The sequence below is a fragment of the Diprion similis genome, chromosome 14 (genome assembly GCF_021155765.1).
Source record: "Diprion similis isolate iyDipSimi1 chromosome 14, iyDipSimi1.1, whole genome shotgun sequence".
Lineage (NCBI taxonomy): Eukaryota > Metazoa > Arthropoda > Insecta > Hymenoptera > Diprionidae > Diprion > Diprion similis.
This window is the reverse complement of record NC_060118.1, coordinates 10,514,702-10,533,844: the sequence shown is the minus strand read 5'-3', so window position 1 is coordinate 10,533,844 and position 19,143 is coordinate 10,514,702. Positions and strand designations below refer to the sequence as shown.

General features: G+C 38.3%; 5 protein-coding genes across 7 annotated transcripts; all 5 read left to right on the top strand.

Moving 5' to 3' along the window:
* The first annotated feature begins 4,909 nt into the window (after positions 1–4,909).
* Positions 4,910–6,561, top strand: LOC124414800 (geranylgeranyl transferase type-2 subunit beta). Its single transcript, XM_046895878.1, has 6 exons — positions 4,910–5,062; positions 5,137–5,241; positions 5,400–5,756; positions 5,856–6,000; positions 6,080–6,255; positions 6,331–6,561. Exons 1-6 carry the CDS (start codon positions 5,060–5,062, stop codon positions 6,538–6,540), a joined length of 996 nt encoding a protein of 331 aa, XP_046751834.1. The 5' UTR covers positions 4,910–5,059; the 3' UTR covers positions 6,541–6,561.
* A 463-nt stretch (positions 6,562–7,024) lies between these two features.
* On the top strand, positions 7,025–9,285 carry LOC124414625. The gene has a single exon (XM_046895626.1). The coding sequence runs from the start codon at positions 7,477–7,479 to the stop codon at positions 9,283–9,285; it is 1,809 nt and encodes a 602-aa protein (XP_046751582.1). The 5' UTR covers positions 7,025–7,476.
* Positions 9,286–10,016: 731 nt separating this feature from the next.
* Positions 10,017–12,518, top strand: LOC124414479. The gene is made up of 4 exons (XM_046895427.1): positions 10,017–10,678; positions 10,711–11,299; positions 11,360–11,771; positions 12,469–12,518. Exons 1-4 carry the CDS (start codon positions 10,017–10,019, stop codon positions 12,516–12,518), a joined length of 1,713 nt encoding a protein of 570 aa, XP_046751383.1.
* Positions 12,519–13,274: 756 nt separating this feature from the next.
* LOC124414602 (uncharacterized MFS-type transporter C09D4.1-like) lies at positions 13,275–15,207 on the top strand. Its single transcript, XM_046895583.1, has 6 exons — positions 13,275–13,546; positions 13,658–14,127; positions 14,211–14,422; positions 14,489–14,592; positions 14,671–14,781; positions 14,854–15,207. The coding sequence occupies exons 1-6, from the start codon at positions 13,344–13,346 to the stop codon at positions 15,146–15,148; spliced, it is 1,395 nt and encodes a 464-aa protein (XP_046751539.1). The 5' UTR covers positions 13,275–13,343; the 3' UTR covers positions 15,149–15,207.
* A 1,552-nt stretch (positions 15,208–16,759) lies between these two features.
* LOC124414847 (feline leukemia virus subgroup C receptor-related protein 2-like) lies at positions 16,760–18,927 on the top strand. Of its 3 annotated transcripts, none has more exons than XM_046895940.1 (6): positions 16,760–16,946; positions 17,395–17,871; positions 17,945–18,159; positions 18,224–18,327; positions 18,396–18,506; positions 18,607–18,927. In XM_046895940.1, exons 1-6 carry the CDS (start codon positions 16,775–16,777, stop codon positions 18,920–18,922), a joined length of 1,395 nt encoding a protein of 464 aa, XP_046751896.1. In that variant the 5' UTR covers positions 16,760–16,774; the 3' UTR covers positions 18,923–18,927. The 3 variants fall into 3 exon arrangements, with proteins under 3 accessions (XP_046751896.1, XP_046751897.1, XP_046751898.1); XM_046895941.1 differs by having other exon boundaries at positions 16,760–16,950; positions 17,402–17,871; XM_046895942.1 differs by having other exon boundaries at positions 16,816–16,946; positions 17,402–17,871.
* The last annotated feature ends 216 nt before the right edge of the window (positions 18,928–19,143 follow it).

Genomic DNA, 19,143 nt, shown 5'->3' with positions numbered 1-19,143 from the left:
TCAGGGAATTATGATGGACCACATTAAAAAATTGACTTTTTAATAAATATTTTTTAATCTTCATCTATGCTTCGTTAAGTCAGTTAAGCTAACTTTGGGAAATGGTATCGTTCAATTTCTAATTATTCGTGCGAAATGAAGCAATACTACGCGTTTCTTGGATTCAAATTTATATATTGAAGCTGCACAAGTTCTGAAGCCTTTGACCATAAAAACTGCCAAACATTGCCTAATTTTCATGGGAAAACTTCAGGGAATTCTGAATTTTTTTACGGGAAGAGTCGGGAATTTTATTTGAGTAAAATCGACGCCATCCTGCGCCTGATCGAGTGATCGAGTGGTCCAGTGATCGAGTGATCGAGTGCTCGAGTGATCCAGTGATCGGGAGATCGAGTGATCCAGGGATCCTGTGACCGAGAGTTCGAGGGGTCGATGGGTCGAGTGATTTAGTCCGGGAGGTAACGAAAGATTTCATTACACCATTTCCGTAGGCTTCGTTTTTTTGTACTAGTTATCCGTGTATCATAAAACAGTAATACACACGCCTTAAAAACGCACCCCCACGACGGGGGGTTGCAGGAGGGTTACAATTTACAGCAGGAAATTGATTGAATAATGTATAGCCGCATACGCGAAACTTATCGAAGGGATTATTTGAAATATAAGAAGGCTAGAAAATATCGTTTTCTGCCCAAATTCCACGACGAAACTCTATTTCTGCCGACATAAGGAAGCGCGAAAAAATATTTAAAAACATCATACCTGCGAGGATAAAATTGATTAGAATGCTATTTTTTGTAGTTAAAAACACAAAAATAATAGTCTTCCATGTAGAGGATACATTTCATAGAGTGGTTCAAAGAAGGGCCTTTCTTTTGGTTTTCGGTCTTCTCCGAGATTCTTGCACTTTTTCACTAGAAAATAGATAACGCTAAATGGCTGGGATGAAAATTTTTTTTTACTTCTGTCTCAACGACGGTGGGATTTCGAAAAAAGACTATTTTCGGGAACTTCAAAATTGAGATATTCCTTGAATCCTTCGGTGGATATGTTTTGTGTGACGAAACAGAAGTTCTTACGAGTCCTGAGAGGCGAGCGATTTTTTTGAGTACTGAAACATCTATCTTGAAATTATTAGATGAAGAATTTTTTTAATTTTTAAACATTGTAATGAACTTCGATGCAGATTTTTCGGCACTATAAAAAATCGCACGCATGTCAGGTCTTACAATAACTTCTGTTTCGTCATACAAATTAAACATAGCCACTGAAGGATTCAAGGATATCTCAATTTTGAAATTCCCTAAGATAGTGGTTTTTCGAAAATTCAATGTCGTTGAGGTGGTAGTAAAAATTTTTTCTCAGCCCAGCCCTCTTACGTGAGCTTTCTTCAGTGAAAAGTACAAAAATTTTAGTAAAGAGCGAAATCTTAAATAATGCCCTATTTGAATCGCTCTAAGATACAACGAAGCTCGTCTTCGAAGCCTATGAAGCTACATCTTTACGTTCTACCTGAAAGATGATCGCTGTTGTTCGAAATAGTCGAATGACTATCATGAAGTTTTTTTCTTTTTTTTTAGGTTACATATTTGTTCAGTATATTAATTTATACTTTGGTGGATACTTGTACTAAATCTTCTACCGTTAAAATCGAGACTTAAGTATATCGATGAAATTCGATAAAATGATTTACGATAAGAAAAACAATTTTTTACAATGACATTGAGGATTAATTCCGAGAAAATCCACACTAATCTATTCGGAAATCTCAAAGCCGAGGTAATGTTATAGCATCTTTTCTCAAAATTTCAGCCTATTTTTTTATCGAATAGTCGTAAATTAAGGTAAAAAAATTACTTATTGATTTTCACTTTAAAGAATTCTATATTTAAAATGCGCACGCTGTATAACGTATGCTCATCTTGTTTGACAAAGTTAATTTTATGAACATTCATCCATTATTACATTGAAATCTTCAATATCAGAATTATTGATTTCAGCATTGTCGTCTTCGTCCTGTTCTGTATTTATTTCTTCATCTGTAAATATATAAATATAAAAATGTAGTGATGATTAAATAATTATTTATGTATAATTTTTTTATGTTTTATTTATAATACCTAGATTTTTTTCTGAGTTGATTGCTATGTCATCGATGGATTTAATTGATTAACAAATTTATTATCTGACTTTTCCCAACCACAGTCAGCGGGAGAAAATTTTGTTTAAATCAAAATTTACAAAATCTTTGGAGGCATGCTTGTCTCCCGCAACCGAAGGAATTTCATCCTACTGATTATGGTTGGGATGAATCAGATAATAAACTTGTTGTTCAATTAAATCTATCGAGGACATAATAATTAATTCAGCAGAAAGTTTAGATATTGTAAATAAAGAAAAAAAACTAACAAAGTTGTATAAAAATTATTATTTAGGCATTAACAAATTATTATATTCATATATTTACAAGTAAAAAAACAAGTACAGAACAACACCAAGATCAATCAGACGAAGAAGACGGTGGTGAAATCAATAATTCTGATATCGAAGATCAATGTCATACTAAAAAATTGTTGTTTTAATTTGAAGCATTTTATAGAATTTCATTAATATATCCAACTCTCGATTTTCATGGTAAAAGATCTAGTATAACTATCCGCCAAAGTTCAAATTAATTCACTGAACAAATGTACAATATAAAAAAAAAAAAACTTCACGACAGTCGTTCAACGTGTAGAACAGCAACGATCGTCTTTCAGGCAGCTCGTAAAGATGCAGCTTCATGAACTTGGAAGACTACTTTCGATGTATAGTAGGGTGTGCCAAAAAAACTAACCTATCGAATTTATGGCTCAGAAAAGACCTATATACCGAGAAAAAAATTCTCCCGCTTGAAAAAAAAATTAGCTCAATTTTAAAAGGTGTCGCTGGCCATTTGAAATTTCCCATTTAAATAACGCGTAAAAAAATTTTTTTTTATTCAAACTGCAATAACTTTTTAACTATTTGAGATAAAAAATTTTTGTTTATATATTCTTGTAGGGCTTCAAATTTCCTGAAAAAATTTAGGGGCACGTAATTTCTAAACTCAAGAATTCGTATGCGTACAGGCCGTTGAAGTATTAAATAAATAGCAATAATATTGCTATAATAATATTTCTATAATATTGCCATTTATTTAATACTTCAACGGCCTGTACGCATACGAATTCTTGAGTTTAGAAATTACGTGCCCCTAAATTTTTTCAGGAAATTTGAAGCCCTACAAGAATATATAAACACTCGTCCAGAAGTTTTTTTTAGGAAATTTAAAGCCCTACAAGAATATGTAAACAAAATTTTTTTTATCTCAAATAGTTAAAAAGTTATTGCAGCTTGAATAAAAAAAATTTTTTTTACGTGTTATTTAAATGTTAAAAAGTTATTGCAGCTTGAATAAAAAAAATTTTTTTACGTGTCATTTAAATGGGAAATTTCAAATGGCCAGCGACACCTTTTAAAATTGAGCTAAATTTTTTTTCAAGCGGAAGAATTTTTTTCTCGGTCATATTTTTATTTTTATACTTTTTATAGGTCCTTTCGGAGCCATAAATTCGATAGTTTAGTTATTTTGGCTCACCCTAAATTGTATAGTATAGGTGGTTGACTATTATTTTTGTGTTTTTTACTATAAAAAGAAGCATTGCAATCAATTTCATCCTTACAGGTATGAGCTTTTTAAATATTTTATCGCACTTACACTTATGCGGGTGGAAGACGAGTTTTGTCGTGGAATTTAGGCGGCAGACGATACTTTCTACGCTTTTTATGTTTCAATTAATGCGTACAATAAGTTTCGCGTGAGCGACTATACATTTTTTTTTGTCAATTTTTTGCTGCAATTGTCACCCTCCTGTAGCCCTCCCCCCCGTCGTGGGGGTGCGTTGGAAGGCGTTTATTACTATTATATGATACACGGATAACTAGTAGAAAAACAATGAAGATTATGGATGTGAGCCGGAAATTACTGACGTTCCCTTGCGGACTGATCGAGGGATCGGACGTATCGAGGGTTCCAGTGGCTCAGAGATCGTGTGATCCAGTGATAGTAACCCCGTATCCGAGTGATCCAGTGACCCAGTGGTCGAGTGGTCGAGAGATCGAGTGATCCAGTGATCGAGTCAGGATGGCGATGGACCGGGAAAACCGGGAATTCACTTTATCGGGAAAAAATCAGGAAAATGTCAGGGAAATATGGTCAGGGAAGATTGGGCATAGAGAAGAAAATCGTGCTGTTTTTAAAGAATCGTTTTCAAATTTCAGTCATGCTTCGTAAATTCAGTTAAGCTAACTTTCGGAAATGGGATCTTTCAATTTCAAATTATTTGTGGGAAACTAAGGCAATGCGGTGTGTTTTTTAGATCAAAGTTTACATATTCAAGGTACACAACTTCTTGAGTTTTTTTTTTTTTTTTTTTTTTTTTTTTTTTTTTTTTTTTTTTTTTTTTTTTTATCACAAAGGTTCCTCAACGTTACATAAGTTTTTTGGAAAAATGTTAGGTAATTCTGAATTTTTTTGATTGGAAAAGTCGGAGAATTTTATTAGAACAAAATTGTCGCCACCCTGCTTTGCATCGGAAGAAAAAAAACTTCGCGCGAACATCCGAACTCAATCGTTTATAAAATAAAAATAATAATTTTTCGTCGATGATAATTGATCATCGGGTCACATAAACGAGTGAAAAGTGTTTACCAAAATTGACGTGTGAGAAAAAATTATTAAAAATTTCCAACTATTTCAAGATTGCAAATATCGGTCGGTAACTGAGAGACCTGCAGTACCATTAAAAAATTAGTTTCAACGACTAACTTGTTTCGTGTCAGCAGAGGGCAGTAGCTCATAGGCACGGAAAAGTTTATGAGAAGCCTGTAATGGTCTGTCTGTATTGTTTCGACGACTTTGGAAACGTCAGATTACAGCTGAAGTTTTATAACTGTTACAAGTTTTCTTTGTAACAAGTATGGATAAGTAGATGACTTAGTAATTTTATCGTCTATCGAATGGAACTCGGTTCTCATAATGGTAAAAGCCTTAAAATACCTTAAATTTGTTAAATCTGATCTGATCTAACCCTACTTAACCTAAAAATTTTTCAGTCGAAGCTGATGAAAGACGTTGTTTTACCAACAAAAATACCAAAATTACTTATAGAAAAACATGGAAATTACTTAGCCTCCTATGGTAACAACAAAGACGATTATGTAAGTGTTTAGAAAGCTATATTCACTATAAAAAAAAAAAAAAAAAAAGTTATTAACCTAAACGTGATAATCATTTGATATTTAAATCGATTTAATTCCTGCAAATGTGATTAAATTTTTTCAACAATACAGCTTATCTTGAAAATTCTTTCGTTTAGGAATTCTGTATGACGGAATACCTCAGGATGTCCGGAATGTTTTGGGGTCTAACGGCAATGGATTTGATGGGTCAGTTGGACAGAATGGACAAGCAGGAGGTTTTGGAATTTATAGCAAAATGCCAGCACGACTGCGGTGGAATCAGTGCCAGCATAGATCACGATCCCCACTTACTCTACACCCTGAGCGCTGTGCAGATATTGTGCATGTACGACGCTCTGGATGTTATTGATGTTGAAAAAGTCGTTGAATATGTGCAAAAGAGGCAAATGCCTGACGGAAGTTTCACAGGGGATGTCTGGGGCGAGTTGGATAACAGATTTTCATTCTGTGCCGTCGCCACTCTTTCGTTACTGGTAATATATAAAAAATTGAGCATCAAGCAAGATGTAAAAAATTTTCTATTCGTGTAATTGAAAACCTAAATAATCAGTTCTCGTTTCTTCATTTATCAGGGCAAACTGGATGCGATAAACGTTGACAAAGCTGTAGAGTATGTTTTGAGCTGCATGAATTTCGACGGCGGTTTTGGCTCAAAACCAGGCTCTGAGAGTCACGCTGGTTTGATTTACTGTTGCGTTGCGTTCTTGTCTATAACCGGTACGTGATGTGCGACTTTTTTTTCTCTTTAAATTCAACTGATTTGCTTTTTTTTAATCGGGATGTTTTCACCTCAAAGGACACCTTCACGAAATTGACGCTGACCAACTGGGCTGGTGGTTATGCGAAAGGCAGCTGCCGTCAGGCGGACTTAACGGGAGACCTGAAAAATTACCCGATGTCTGTTATTCTTGGTGGGTTTTGTCCTCGCTTACTATCTTGGGTCGTCTTCATTGGATAGACAAAAACGAGCTGGTAACACCCGTTGATTTTGCTTTTTAGTCGTTTGTTGTTTCCTTCGAGTTTAACGCCACTCATTTTTCATCCCAGATAAATTTCGTCTTGGCGTGTCAGGATCCTGAAACTGGTGGGTTCAGCGATCGCCCTGGAGACATGGTTGACCCATTCCACACATTGTTTGGTTTAACGGCCATTTCGCTCTTGGACGCGGACTCTTCGTTGAAACCTGTTAATCCGACGTACTGCATGCCGCAGTACGTGATTGATCGAATCGGTCTTAAACCCTCGCGGGTAGATTAATATTTATAATAATTAGGTGAATAAAAAGACATTCACGAGACTATTAAGAAAGAAAGAGAGGGCGAGAGAGAGAAAGAGAGAGAGAGAAAGAGAATTGTCAATTCTTGTATACTGTTTCTGTAATATATTTAAATCTTTATCAAACATTCCTATGTATATTGTTTTATCAATTTATTCATTCGGTTCTCGTAATTCAGTTGTGGAGTTCAACCTTCGATAAACTTCCAACGTTATAATTATTATATAAACGTGTTTATCGATTAAACATTAACAACTACGATTAATCGTACAAGTTATTACAGTTAATTGCGTTCACACGACGATAGACACAGCAACATCGAATGAATGGCAGCTAACGTACATGTAAGTTCGATTTCGAAGCGTACGAAAAAGAATTAATTAATATCTAGTGTTGAATGAAATTTTCCTTTCACAGGACTGATTAACCCGTAATCTATGATAATTTTTGTCACATACATTCGAAATTTTTACCGTTAGTTTCAAGTTCTTGGGTAATTTGACGTCGACAGACCAAAATCCTGTCCAGCATTATTGAATAATGATTGAACAATCCATCAAACATTTTGCATTAAGGCGACGTGCGATTGACAGTGATAATTGATCGAGAACATTAAGAGTTGTAGCGTAGTATGTGGGCCACTTTTCTCAACCTTTTATTATTACCAAAGTCAGTCTTTGAGCTGGAAATCAAGAATTACGGAACCAGCATTTTTCGCCACTATGTTTCGCAACCAATCTCTTCTTATAATTGTAACCCTGGTTTTTTCAACGCTTCGAGCTGGTACCTGTTCGCTAAGATCGGTCCTAGAAACAGGAAGAAATTTTCACGTCGAACAATCGTCGAACTGGATCGTGAGTATCGGTCTTCAATATTCCGGATGTCAAGAAGGAGTCGTATAACGCTTTCCAAATGTAATGTCTCAGGTTTTTTTCTACCGGAAGTGTCTGGTGAACGCCGGAAACCCGATTGTATTGGCTGGAAATATGAACGAAAAACTTACCGTCTCTATCCACGGTTCAACGATGACTACGATCACCTTGTTCACGGAACCAGTCACGATCTTGGACCAAATCTACTCCAGAACCAAAGGAACTGGTGACTTTTATGACAAAATACACTTCCGGTACCAGTCAAAGGCGGGGGTCTTTCTCGTGGCAGCGAAGTCCCAACCAGTCATGCAACTCCTGATAGATCAACTGAAGACTTCGAGGTGGTGGAACCACTTGGGAACCTTCATAATCCTCGGCGAAGAACCGGAAAAACAGGAATGCCACAACGCCTACAGCTTACTTTGGACGGCTTGGCAATATGGTATCCTTTCGGCGGTTTATTTTTGCCGCGAAAAGGATCCTCCAGGCCTGACACTCTTCGCTTATCACCCCTTCAAAGACCATGTTCCAATTGCTGGTTGGGAGAGGGTAGCGAGTTACGCAGGACGAAATGGTCATCCTTGGACTCTTTTTCGGCGCCAACTCGATAAAGGCTCGGAGAAAAAGGACTCGATTAACTGCGGTGAAGTATTGTTCGATAAAACTGGGAACCTGAACGGATATCCGGTGCGTGTTAACGCGATGAGCATATCGCCGAAGCTCGTCTTTTCGACGATCGAAGATGCTGGCAATATCAAAGTGGATAACTACTCAGGGGAAGATGGATGGCTGGCTTTGACTCTTTGGAACTTTTTAAATGTCACTGTTATTCATGTGTCATATAATGGGAGCGACTGGGGAATGGGATTTACTGAGGCAAATGGATCCCACTATGGGATGAAGGCTGACATTGCAAGTGGTCGGGTCGATATTGGGCTCAACCAGCGTTATGCGCAGCCGGATTTTGGACTCGGAATGACCTATCCTCACATCAGTGCGAGCTATTGCTTCATGACTAAAGCCAGAGGGAACGTTCCATTCCTGGTCGACTTAACGAGAGGCATGAACTGGCGGATCGGGCTTATGACTTTGGCCTCTGCTTTAGCGCTGACGCTGTTGCTGGACGCCCTGGAAGACAGAGGGTATCGATGCGCGTGGTTAAATGTATTTCGAATCGTCATTTCGAATAGCCTGATACGAACGCCACGACGATTTACGGCCAGATTACTTTTTCTTGGAGGTATGATCGTTTGTGGTACCATGAATGTCCTGTTTCAAGGAAAGATGTCGGCTCTCGTTGCCAAGCCGAGGAGCTACGAAAACATTGAGACTCTCGATGAACTCGAGAAATACGGTTTGGATATACACGGTTTTATATCCTTCAAAAAGTTTATATGGAATGATCGACTTAGGGAGAGATTTGTGGATTCACAAGTCGACCTTGAGTGCTACAAACGCGTTATGGACGACCAGCTCATCGCTTGTGCTGGTCATTGTGTCAATCTTTGGGAACAGTCCAAACTGGATAACAGATTTCATGTTGCTGAAGAACGGATTTTACGGTACTATAGCTACTTTCTGACTACAGCCGACTGGCCTATTCTACAACGGGTCGATGCTCTCATCTCTAGGATGGTGTCGGCTGGTTTACCCAATATTTGGAGACACCTAACGTTGTGGAATGTCCACGTCAAGACCTACTCGGCAAATCGTAGTTCGTCGTATCCTGATACTTGGCTCGTCAAACTTAACGATCTTAACATATTTTTCTACGCTTATATGAGTGGCCTGTTTTTTGCTCTACTTGTCTTTGCTCTTGAACTAGCATGTTACCGATCGATAAGGAAAAAGTAAAATCGATTCGAAGACGTTGTTTGAATCGTTTGACTTTGAAGTTAAATTTATCCTCAAACGATATGTGTTATGATATAGTTATATATAAATTTCTTGTGATAACTAATCGTTGCTTGAGGTACTAAACGTCATTCAAGAGAAATGCAATTAGCATTTTGATGGTTGAAATTGAGCTAAAAGATCCATAGATCATCAGTCGAGGTACCGCTATCTAGAAATTGCAACTGAATTCGATGCGTGGCAAGAGACCGTGTGTTGATGTTCTTTCACAATTGACGGATGCACCTAACCAAATGACTGGTATTCTAGCACTTGAGGATATTGAGTTTTTACTGCGGAAAATGTCGAGGTGCTGAAGCATACGCTGTTACGTTACTCGCAAAAATGAGTTTTCAGTAACTCAGGGTTGGAAATTTTAGATCCAGTGTACATGATATCGGATTTCCAATATCTTGTTTGTGGCTAGAAACGACGAAAGAAGTCAGCTGGTGTTTCTAAAGGTTGAATTTTAGTTGCAGTTCTATCCTTCGCTGTTGCAGACAGACTAGAAGTTGAAATGTCTGGAAAATTCGTTGGTAGCTTAGCGCTTGTTTTTATTGCAAGTTTAATCCCGCGACACGAAGCTAGTAAGACGATTATTTATAATTTGACCGACAGTCTGCAACGGACAAATAACAAAATTCGAGCCGTGGTAAGATCATAATTAGGTACTTTTTCTATATCTCACTGGAATGATTCCCTTGTATGTTACTGTGTTGCGTTTTATTCAGGCAGAGTTATCGAAAAAGTGTTTTTCGGGCAACGAAAAGCTCCTGGTTGTAGGCGAGGACCTTAATGATGAATTGATAAGGTACTTGCACCGATCGGAGATAACAACTGTCGCCTCTATGTCAAGCTCTAGATTACCTCGTGCAACAGATGCTTTGTCTGCTGCACTTCAAAGTAAAAAGAAGAATCCGACTGGATTGGATTACTATCGTTATCAGTGGAAATCGAGGAGCTTTTTACTCTCTTCTCACTCGGCTCCGAATCTAAACGATCAACTTGAACAGCTTAAGGATTCTCAGTGGTGGAATTTGGGAGGATTTTTTCTGGTCATCGAGGATGACACGGTCAAAGAACGGTGCTCGAATGCCTACGACTTCCTCTTATTAGCCTGGAGTTTTAACTTACTCTTCACAGTTTTCATATGCCAACAACAGAATGGCGAGCTGTCCATGTACTCTTACGATCCTTACGGTGATTCGGCTTCCCATCCTTGGATAAAGGTTCGCGAAATAAAAGGCCGACAGGGACACCCTTGGAGTTTATTCAAGTGGGAAAAATACGATGGCAAGTATTTCTGTATTCGGAAATTTTTTTTTTTTATCACACTTATGAATTCTTGTTTCACGTAACACACGAGGTTAAGGTTCGTTTTTAATTTCAAGGTCTTCGGTACGGATGCGAAAGTATATTTTACGACAGAACAAAATCGTTGAACGGTTATCCAATACTGACAAACGCGTTGAACGATCCTCCATTCTTGTACGTCAAAAGAGATGATTCTGGAATGACGAAGTACAAGGGGGTGGACGGTTGCATCATGAAGGACCTTTGGGACTTCTGGAATGCGACAATTATCGACGTGAAAATGACATCGGATTCGCATTTTATGGGCTGGCTAGACGAAGACGGAGAGTTTCATGGAAATCTGATCGACATCGCCGCAGGAAAAGTAGACATCAGTATGAACAGTCTGATAGTACGACCCTTGGCAATCGTGATGCAGGCGTATCCTCATACTATGGTTAAACTCTGCATGGTAACCAAGGATCGTGGATTGATACCCTGGCTTATTGGGTTGGCCTACGTTTTTGACAAATGGACGATGATGTGTGGGGCTTCGATATTTTTCATTTGTTTTGTCGTACTGAGCTACGTTGGCAAGCGCGGATACGTTTCAGGATTTTTGAATACACTTCGAGTCTTTCTCAGCACTTCGTACGTCGGTTCACCAATATCGGCTGATGGTGTTAGAATTTTATTATGCTTTGTATTGATCTTTCCTACAGTTTTTTATTCCTCCTATCAGGGAAAAATACTGTCTTTGATACGGAATCCGTTGCATTACGTTAATATAGACGAAATTGCGGAGCTTAATGAATCGGGATTAGTTATCGAAGGTCCCGAGTCGCTGAACGTTGCTCTTGCCTTTCCAGATTTTTTCTCCTCCCACGTGTCCAAGGGGGTGGGAAGCTGCATTCGGAAATTGTACAAAAACGAGCCCGTCGTTTGTATCAATTACTGTGATACCCTGAACATGAAATATGCTCACGCGAAAGATCTTCATGTGATGAAGGACTCTAGTCCTTATAACCAAAAACGATTTGTCGCCAGGCCGGACTTTCCATTGATTGATAGATTCAATGTCATTTCTCAGGTAATCGTTGAAGCTGGTTTAACGAAGTTTTATGAAACCCAGACTTTGCGCGAAGAGACGATTGGTAAGTCAGACGAGAATCGATCGAACGATGATGTCGCGCTTGTCATGACCCTTCACGATCTTCGTTTCATTTTTTATGGTCTTGGAATCGGTTGGATATGCACGATTCTGGTTTTTATTACTGAGATGATTTTGCGACGTAAAATCATTCGAAAAATTTGAGAAATAAAAATATTTATTGTTTTGCTTTTCGTGTTTTAAAGTTAACGGTGGTTTTTCTGCAATTTATTGGAATAGTCAGTGTTTAGTCACAGAAAACAATGTTTGAAAAAAAAAAAAAAAAATCAATCAGCCAATCTGTTTAAAAAAAAAAGAGTCCGCTAGTGATTTCACAAGTCTTGCGAATAGAAGAAAGTATCATCGATCGATCAAAATTCTATTTGTTTGACGAAGCGTCGCGATATTATTACTGTATTTGAATTTTATACTCCGATTTCAACTCCAATAGGCATCAGAAGTCTGCCAATTATTCGACAATTATGTTTTTTCACTGCACGTGTGTATTGATCGAGAGTGGAATAAATTAACCGCACAATGGAACGTGATTGTCTCGATTTTTTCGATACCTTGTCAAATATTTTTTTTTTCGTTTTCAACGTAATTTTCACAGAATAACGAAGCGAATTTTGCTTTGCGAAAATTGATGGGCAGAAAAATGTTATACTATTTGAATTTACTTTTAATGGGTATTAATTCAGGTGCAAATTTAAAAAATTGTCTTTCGCTGCAAAAGATGCGTATCAATTGACCTAAATTATGATATTATATATATCATCTCTAGATTTAATTTTCTTATTTTTGTCTTACGTTGTTACAATTGAAGTTAAGATAGATAGATAGATAGAAAAATAGACGTACAAGAAAATTGGAATATAGAATATAAAGTAATACAGAAAAACAAAGTTTATTATAGAAATATAAATTGAAAAAAAAAAAAAAAATTTCATCGAAAATTTTCCATTACAAGTTAATTCTTTTTCAGTTGTAATTTGTGATGGACACTTGTCAATTGCACATTACCTTTTTATTTGTAATGGATCACGCATCCATTGTGATTTTCTTGAGTTCCTGATGTGTGGTTACAAGGGAAGTTTTCACGGCCGTTAGAATAACAAGGAAACTGAAATCTAACCCTAAGCTAGATCAAATTACGAGTTTGATGAAAAATTCAATAGCTTCGGGAATGAATATGGGTATCCATGGACTGTTTCATTTGAGAAATTTCGCATAAAGCATCGATCTTGTCTTTCCAAATATCGCATATAACAAGAATAATTTTTTTTACGTCAACTTCATCTCAACTTCATATGTCACGCCCTTGGCTCAACTTGCGAAATGTATTCACATCGTAAGACAGCTGTGTTGTGTTGAAAAACATTTTCATAGTTAGTTAGAATAACCGTCTGAACCGAAATGAATATGCTTTGTTGTTTGGACTGGCAGTAAACGATCTCCGTTTGGCATTCGTGATAGTGTCATTTAGCCATTCGGGTGAATAGAGAAAAGGAATCCTGATTAAAAAAGCTCAGCCGAGGTGAAGCACAGATTCTCGAACGTGCAGAGGAGTCTCGATATGACCCCGGGTGAAAAGATCGAGTTATCTCAAGGAGTTGAAGACACGGCGACAGAGAAATACGAGAAGTTTTTAGAACCAGAAACGTTAGAAGTAAAAGTTTTCAAAAGACGTTGGCTCCAACTCTTCCTTTTCGTACTTTATAGTGCGTCAAACGGTCTTCAGTGGCTTCAGTACACCATCATCACGAATATAATATGCCGGTAAGATGATTGAACTACGTCCATCATCCCCCCACGATTGGGGGATTTTCACCTTGAATCTTGTCGACGAACAACAGTCTTCCTGATAATCATGAAAGCCCAATTCTTCAGGTACTACAACGTTTCGCGAATCACAGTCGCTTTGACGACTGTGGTCCTGATGGTCTCCTACATGCTGCTCCTGGTCCCGACCTCATACCTTATAAATCGTGTGGGTTTAAGGTGGACGGTTCTGATTGGAGCCACGGTCACTTGTCTGGGATCATGGATCAAAGTCTTTTCCGCAGCCCCGGATCGCTTCGCGGTAACCTTGATGGGCCAATGCGTGGTTGCTGTGAGTCAGAGCTTCCTGTGTCCTGTACCGGGTAAACTGGCTGCATGCTGGTTTGGGAAGGACCAGGTGGCCATGGCGACTGCCATTGGGTACCATGGTATCTGCTGTGGCATCTTTACCTGCTTCCTTGGGATTCCTTTGATCGTAAAGAACCACGAAAGGCTCGATGACATCGGGAACGATTTGTCCTTGGTTTATTGGATAGTCGCAATATACTGCACCGTCGTTCTTCTGGCCGTGTTCCTTCGTGAGTGACGGCCATTTTCAGGCTCTCATCTAACTTTTGACGGGCAATATTGCTGATTTGACGTACCTTGTTTCACTGCACAGTTTTTCAGGACGAACCCCCTTTGCCACCAAGCGAGTCTAGGGCGCTTCAAAAAATCAAGCGTGAAGCTTCTCCGGAGGGATTTTTACCGCCGTTGAAGAGGGTGCTCGGGAACAGGAACTATCTTGTTTTATGGCTCGCTTGGGGGCTTGATACGACTCTTTTGAACACCGCGGCGACATTTTGCAACCCATTTCTAGTCACTCGTTTCAAGGTAACATTCAAGTCATGCAAAGTCCGGATATTAACGACCTCTTAAAAATGTTCAAATACCTTGTAGAACGTTGATGCGGAGCTTGGGAAACTCGAGCTGTTGTTCAGCATCATGGGACTGATTGGATCGGTGATCGTCGCTTCGATACTTGACAAGACAAAGAAATTCAGGTGATCTTTCGAACTTTGACGAATAACGAACAACGAGAAGATGATCGTAAATAATTTGGCTTACTTAACAATTTTCAGAATCATTTTTAACGCCACGAGCGCTATGGCGCTGCTTTGGGGTATTTTATATGGTTTAAGTTTTTACTTGGAGAACAAAGTTATGGTGTTCATATCCGGCGGGATTCTTGCGTAAGTAGTTTCGAAACTAATATAAGACGTGTAGTTTTCATCAACTAATATTCAACTCGTGATACGTTACAGGACTTCTCTTGGTAGCTACTGCGTCGTTGCAATGGAAATGTGCGTCGAAGCTACTTACCCGGAATCCGAAGCTGTTGTAACCGGGATTTTGACCATGTCTAGTCAGATAAACGGAATTTGGATAGTTCTAGTTACTAGCAAGGTACTGGAGGATTACGGTGATATGGCGGCGCACGCGATTTTATGCAGTGCACTTGCCTTGGCAACTCTATTGACGATTTTTCACAAACCGGAACTTCGTCGGCAAAGAGTCCAGAAACATGCTCTTAGGTGTAAAATGAATTCTGCCCAATGAGCATCTGACGAATCCTGTAGAGAAGTTGAAACGTGGAATGAATTATCGTTCAGTCTAAAGTGAATAAAAGCTCAACAACACTTTTAATCAATCATCAGATTCTGCAACTCAGTTTTATTAACGTGAAAATTTAACAAACAATTTTACAGTTTCAGTTTTATCGACTGCTTCCAGCTACTCGGTTGTTACAATGTTTACAATTCTAACAGAGCGTATAGAAACAATATTTTAGGCGTTAGTTAATGGAACGTTATTTATCCAGTTGCTATAAAATTAGGATAATAAATGTGCCGGTTATGGCCCTTCGATTTTCGAACGTTTTCAAGTATTTCCTTCTTTATATAACTTTGATAACAAATATGAAACAGCTGCGATGCCATTTTACGTTGGGTCGCGATTGTCCCTTATACATACAAAAAATATTTATTATAATCCTATACATTAGGTCAGTATGGAATTGCATTATTGTATTGATGAAAAATATGTATATAGGCGAGAAACTCCGTACTAACGTTCGGCTCTCACAATTTTCTATTTCATTTTCTTATCCTTTACTCAGTTTCTGAGGAGAAATTGAATTACAGGTATTTTTTTGAGACGTTTCTCAGGTCATGAAAGGTGAAAACTCAAATTGTTGGTAGTGAAAAGCACTTCTTTAGAAAAGTAAATGCACAAAACATTTAGAACATATGCCTTGAATTTTATAAAACGATTTTTTCATAGCTATGTGACTTTTTGTTGGAAAAAAAAAAACAAAACAAAAAAAAAAAAATCTTAGCACAGAAACGAGAAGTTGAGGCTAGATCCGACAGCGGGATTTTATTTCATTTTCGTTTTTTTTTGTTCTTTTCTGTTCATAATTTTGTATTAGTCGATATTTTATTTCGCGAATATCTAACTGCAGCAGATTACTCGAAACATGTTCAATTTACACTAGAGTGAGCTATGAAACTAGACAATGCAAGAAGAAACTCATTTGCATTGTGTATTCGGAATCCTCATTTAATAATTGAACAAAACTGCTGGATAAGTGCATTCCAATAGAAACAATTTAATTTATTGACTTTAACGTTCTGATTTTGCGGTTAGAAGTTATAATAAATTGATAATATTGTACAAAGTGAACACTGTCGAAAGTGGAAATTTTTTATTTCGAGAACTTTGAGAAATAAAACTATCGGAAATATACTTACCGAGTAATGTAACGTAATAAGAAGTCGGCAAGAAAATCGAAAGATGATTAAATGAAAATCCTAATTCTTTAGTCCGCTTATTTAATTTGGTTGTTAAAAACCGAAATTACTTTTTTACAGTGTGATATAGTGATATGGCTGAGAATTTTTCCTCACTTTAACTTGACAAAGTTGAAAAGTTTGTTGTGTAATCTCATTGTATGAACAGATGAATATTTAAGACAAGCTTGTACACCTGTGTTGTATTAGAAACATCTTTTGCTGGGAATAAACAGTAGGAAATATCAACTTGAACACCATTTTACTGGTGGTGAGACGAAAGTATAGATATCTAGAATCCTTCAAAGCAGCTCCGCAGTTGAAGCATCCATTTTTTTAAAAAGTGTTTTAAAAATAAATAACGAATTTAAACCAAATGGCTAACAATAACGTCATGAATCCTCTTAAAACTGAATGCACGGAAAAAAACGAGGACGCCGTGAGTGGCAGTCCGTTAAAAGTTCGGGTTTTCAAAAGACGGTGGCTTCAGCTTTTCTTGTACGCTTTATGCAGTGTATGCAGCAGCTTTCAGTATCCTCAATTCACGATCATCGGTCATATAATAAGTCGGTAAGACAATTATTCAACACCGGAAACGGTGTTCTTCTTCTTCTTCTTCTCGGTACAAATATAAAATGAGTCCTGTGCTTATGAAGAAGCGTCGTACACCTCGAAAACGCGGGGATGCAAAACTCCTATACCGCTCAAGCGATCAGAGTGAAACTTACGACAAGTTTCACTCTGATCGCTTGAGCCGTATAAGAGTTTTGCATCCCCGCGTTTTAGAGGTGTACAACGGGTCTTTATAAGCATCTCAAAATTCGAAACGATAGAGAAGCCAGCCTATCTATCATGTCATTCTGATTGGTTTTCAAACTGAGTCAACCAATCAGAATCCTCACTTGGTAGGAAATGTGAAAATGTGAAATATGACTAGTTACATGATAGATAGCCATAATTCAAGACCTTGACTCGTGCCCTTACGTCATGTACCTTTACTAACGGAAACTGGAGTCTTCAGGTACTACGACGTCTCGATATTAGCAGTCGCATCGACCAGCATCATGTTGATGGTCGGCTACGCAGTTTTCCTCTTCCCTGGCTTGTTTTTAATGGAACGGATAGGCATGAAGTGGACAGTCGTCATAGGAGCCGCATTCACGTGTCTCGGAGCTTGGATTAAGGTCCTTTCAACAGCCCCAGATCGATTTCCGGTGCTGCTTATAGGCCAAGGCATGGTTGCGATCAGCCAGGTTTTCATTGCTCCTGTTCCGGGAAAATTGGCTGCATTTTGGTTCGGGAAAGACCAACTTGCACTCGCTACCGCCTTCGGCTGCTACGCACTTCACGTGGGCCTGACGATCTGCTTCCTGACTGTTCCAAATTTCGTCAGAAATCACGATGACGTCGCGAAAATTGGGATAGAATTGTCCACCATTCACTGGATACTTGCGATTGCATGTTCAATTGTAACATTGGCTGTACTTCTTTGTGAGTTGTCGTAATTTTTTCTTCCAACAAGGACGCCGAATTTCATTCTTAACTGAATCTCTTCGCCCTTAAGTTTTTCAGAACGAACCTTCTATGCCACCGAGCGAGTCGCGTGCGCTTCAAAGATACACTCACGAAAGTTTCGGTAAAGGATTTTTAGTGTCGTTGAAGATGTTAGTAACGAAGAACAGGAACTTCATCATTCTTTGGAACACTTATGGTTTGATTACCGGCATATTTAACTCAATGCCAATACTTTTGAATCCGTTCTTCTTAACTCACTTCAAGGTAATGTTACCGCGTATTCTGTATGTTCTTGCAGTGCCATCAGTTGTATTCAACCCTCTTTCAGAACTGTGAAGTTGATCTTGGAATAATCAACCTGTTGCTGTGCCTTCTGGGTACCATAGGTTCGATAATCATCGCATCAATCCTAGATAAAACCAAGAAATTTAGGTCAGTTGACCAAGGCTGTGACGTACAACGACTTTAACGGTTGTAACTATAGCGTTCAACAATTACAGAGTCATCGCCATTACCGTGACCACTTCATCCGTACTTTGCGAAATACTTTTCGCTGGCACCTTGCACCTGGAAATTAAATGGATGGTGTTTGTGTCAATTTCGCTTTTCGGGTACGGATATAACTGTGATTACACTGAAATATGAACGATTATTAAAATCACAAATACTCGCGTTTTTCAATGCGAATACACCAAAACGTTTCTGTTACAGCATTGCTCTCATAAGTTACAGCGCGATAGGATTTGAACTATGCGCCGAAGCGACTTACCCCGAGTCTCAGGCACTGTCAACGGGGATTTTGAGCATATCGGGACAAATTTATGGAGCTTTCGTAACTCCCCTTCTCGTCAAGGTGATCGATGTCTTCGGAGATACAGCTGCGCACGTCGCCATTGTCGTAATTCTCAGCCTAGGAACTCTGCTGACGATTTTGGATAAAATTGATCTGCGTAGACAGAGAGCTGAAGAACATGCCGCGCGATATGAAGCGCTGAGCCAAGGAGTATCAGATAAAATTGACAAATGATATTGATTATACGTAACAACGTACAAACCTACAAAAGTTATTACTTGAAATTTCTTGCCGAAAGTAAAATATTTTCGTCAGCCATCATGGTAAATTATATTCATCAAGTTGGTTGCTCTGTTGTGTTTTGAGGATGTTAGAACAATTTTGTTGCACCTCATCTCTATGTGAAGTGTCATTTACTTTGTAGGGCTCCACGTATTTGGTAACAATTCCAAGGT

Bases quoted from the DNA above. Each gene is read 5' to 3' on its own strand.
- LOC124414800 (XM_046895878.1), top strand. The intron at 5,242-5,399 runs GTAAGTGTTTAG...TCTTTCGTTTAG, and splicing joins GTAACAACAAAGACGATTAT to GAATTCTGTATGACGGAATA. The intron at 5,757-5,855 runs GTAATATATAAA...TTCATTTATCAG, and splicing joins TCGCCACTCTTTCGTTACTG to GGCAAACTGGATGCGATAAA.
- LOC124414625 (XM_046895626.1), top strand. From the start codon at position 7,477: ATGTCTCAGGTTTTTTTCTACCGGAAGTGTCTGGTGAACGCCGGAAAC.
- LOC124414479 (XM_046895427.1), top strand. From the start codon at position 10,017: ATGATTCCCTTGTATGTTACTGTGTTGCGTTTTATTCAGGCAGAGTTA. The intron at 11,300-11,359 runs GTTAGAATTTTA...TCCTCCTATCAG, and splicing joins CACCAATATCGGCTGATGGT to GGAAAAATACTGTCTTTGAT. The intron at 11,772-12,468 runs GTAAGTCAGACG...GTATTAATTCAG, and splicing joins TTTGCGCGAAGAGACGATTG to GTGCAAATTTAAAAAATTGT.
- LOC124414602 (XM_046895583.1), top strand. From the start codon at position 13,344: ATGACCCCGGGTGAAAAGATCGAGTTATCTCAAGGAGTTGAAGACACG. The intron at 14,128-14,210 runs GTGAGTGACGGC...TTCACTGCACAG, and splicing joins TCTTCTGGCCGTGTTCCTTC to TTTTTCAGGACGAACCCCCT. The intron at 14,423-14,488 runs GTAACATTCAAG...AATACCTTGTAG, and splicing joins TTCTAGTCACTCGTTTCAAG to AACGTTGATGCGGAGCTTGG.
- LOC124414847 (XM_046895940.1), top strand. From the start codon at position 16,775: ATGAATCCTCTTAAAACTGAATGCACGGAAAAAAACGAGGACGCCGTG. The intron at 17,872-17,944 runs GTGAGTTGTCGT...TTCGCCCTTAAG, and splicing joins AACATTGGCTGTACTTCTTT to TTTTTCAGAACGAACCTTCT. The intron at 18,507-18,606 runs GTACGGATATAA...TTTCTGTTACAG, and splicing joins GTGTCAATTTCGCTTTTCGG to CATTGCTCTCATAAGTTACA.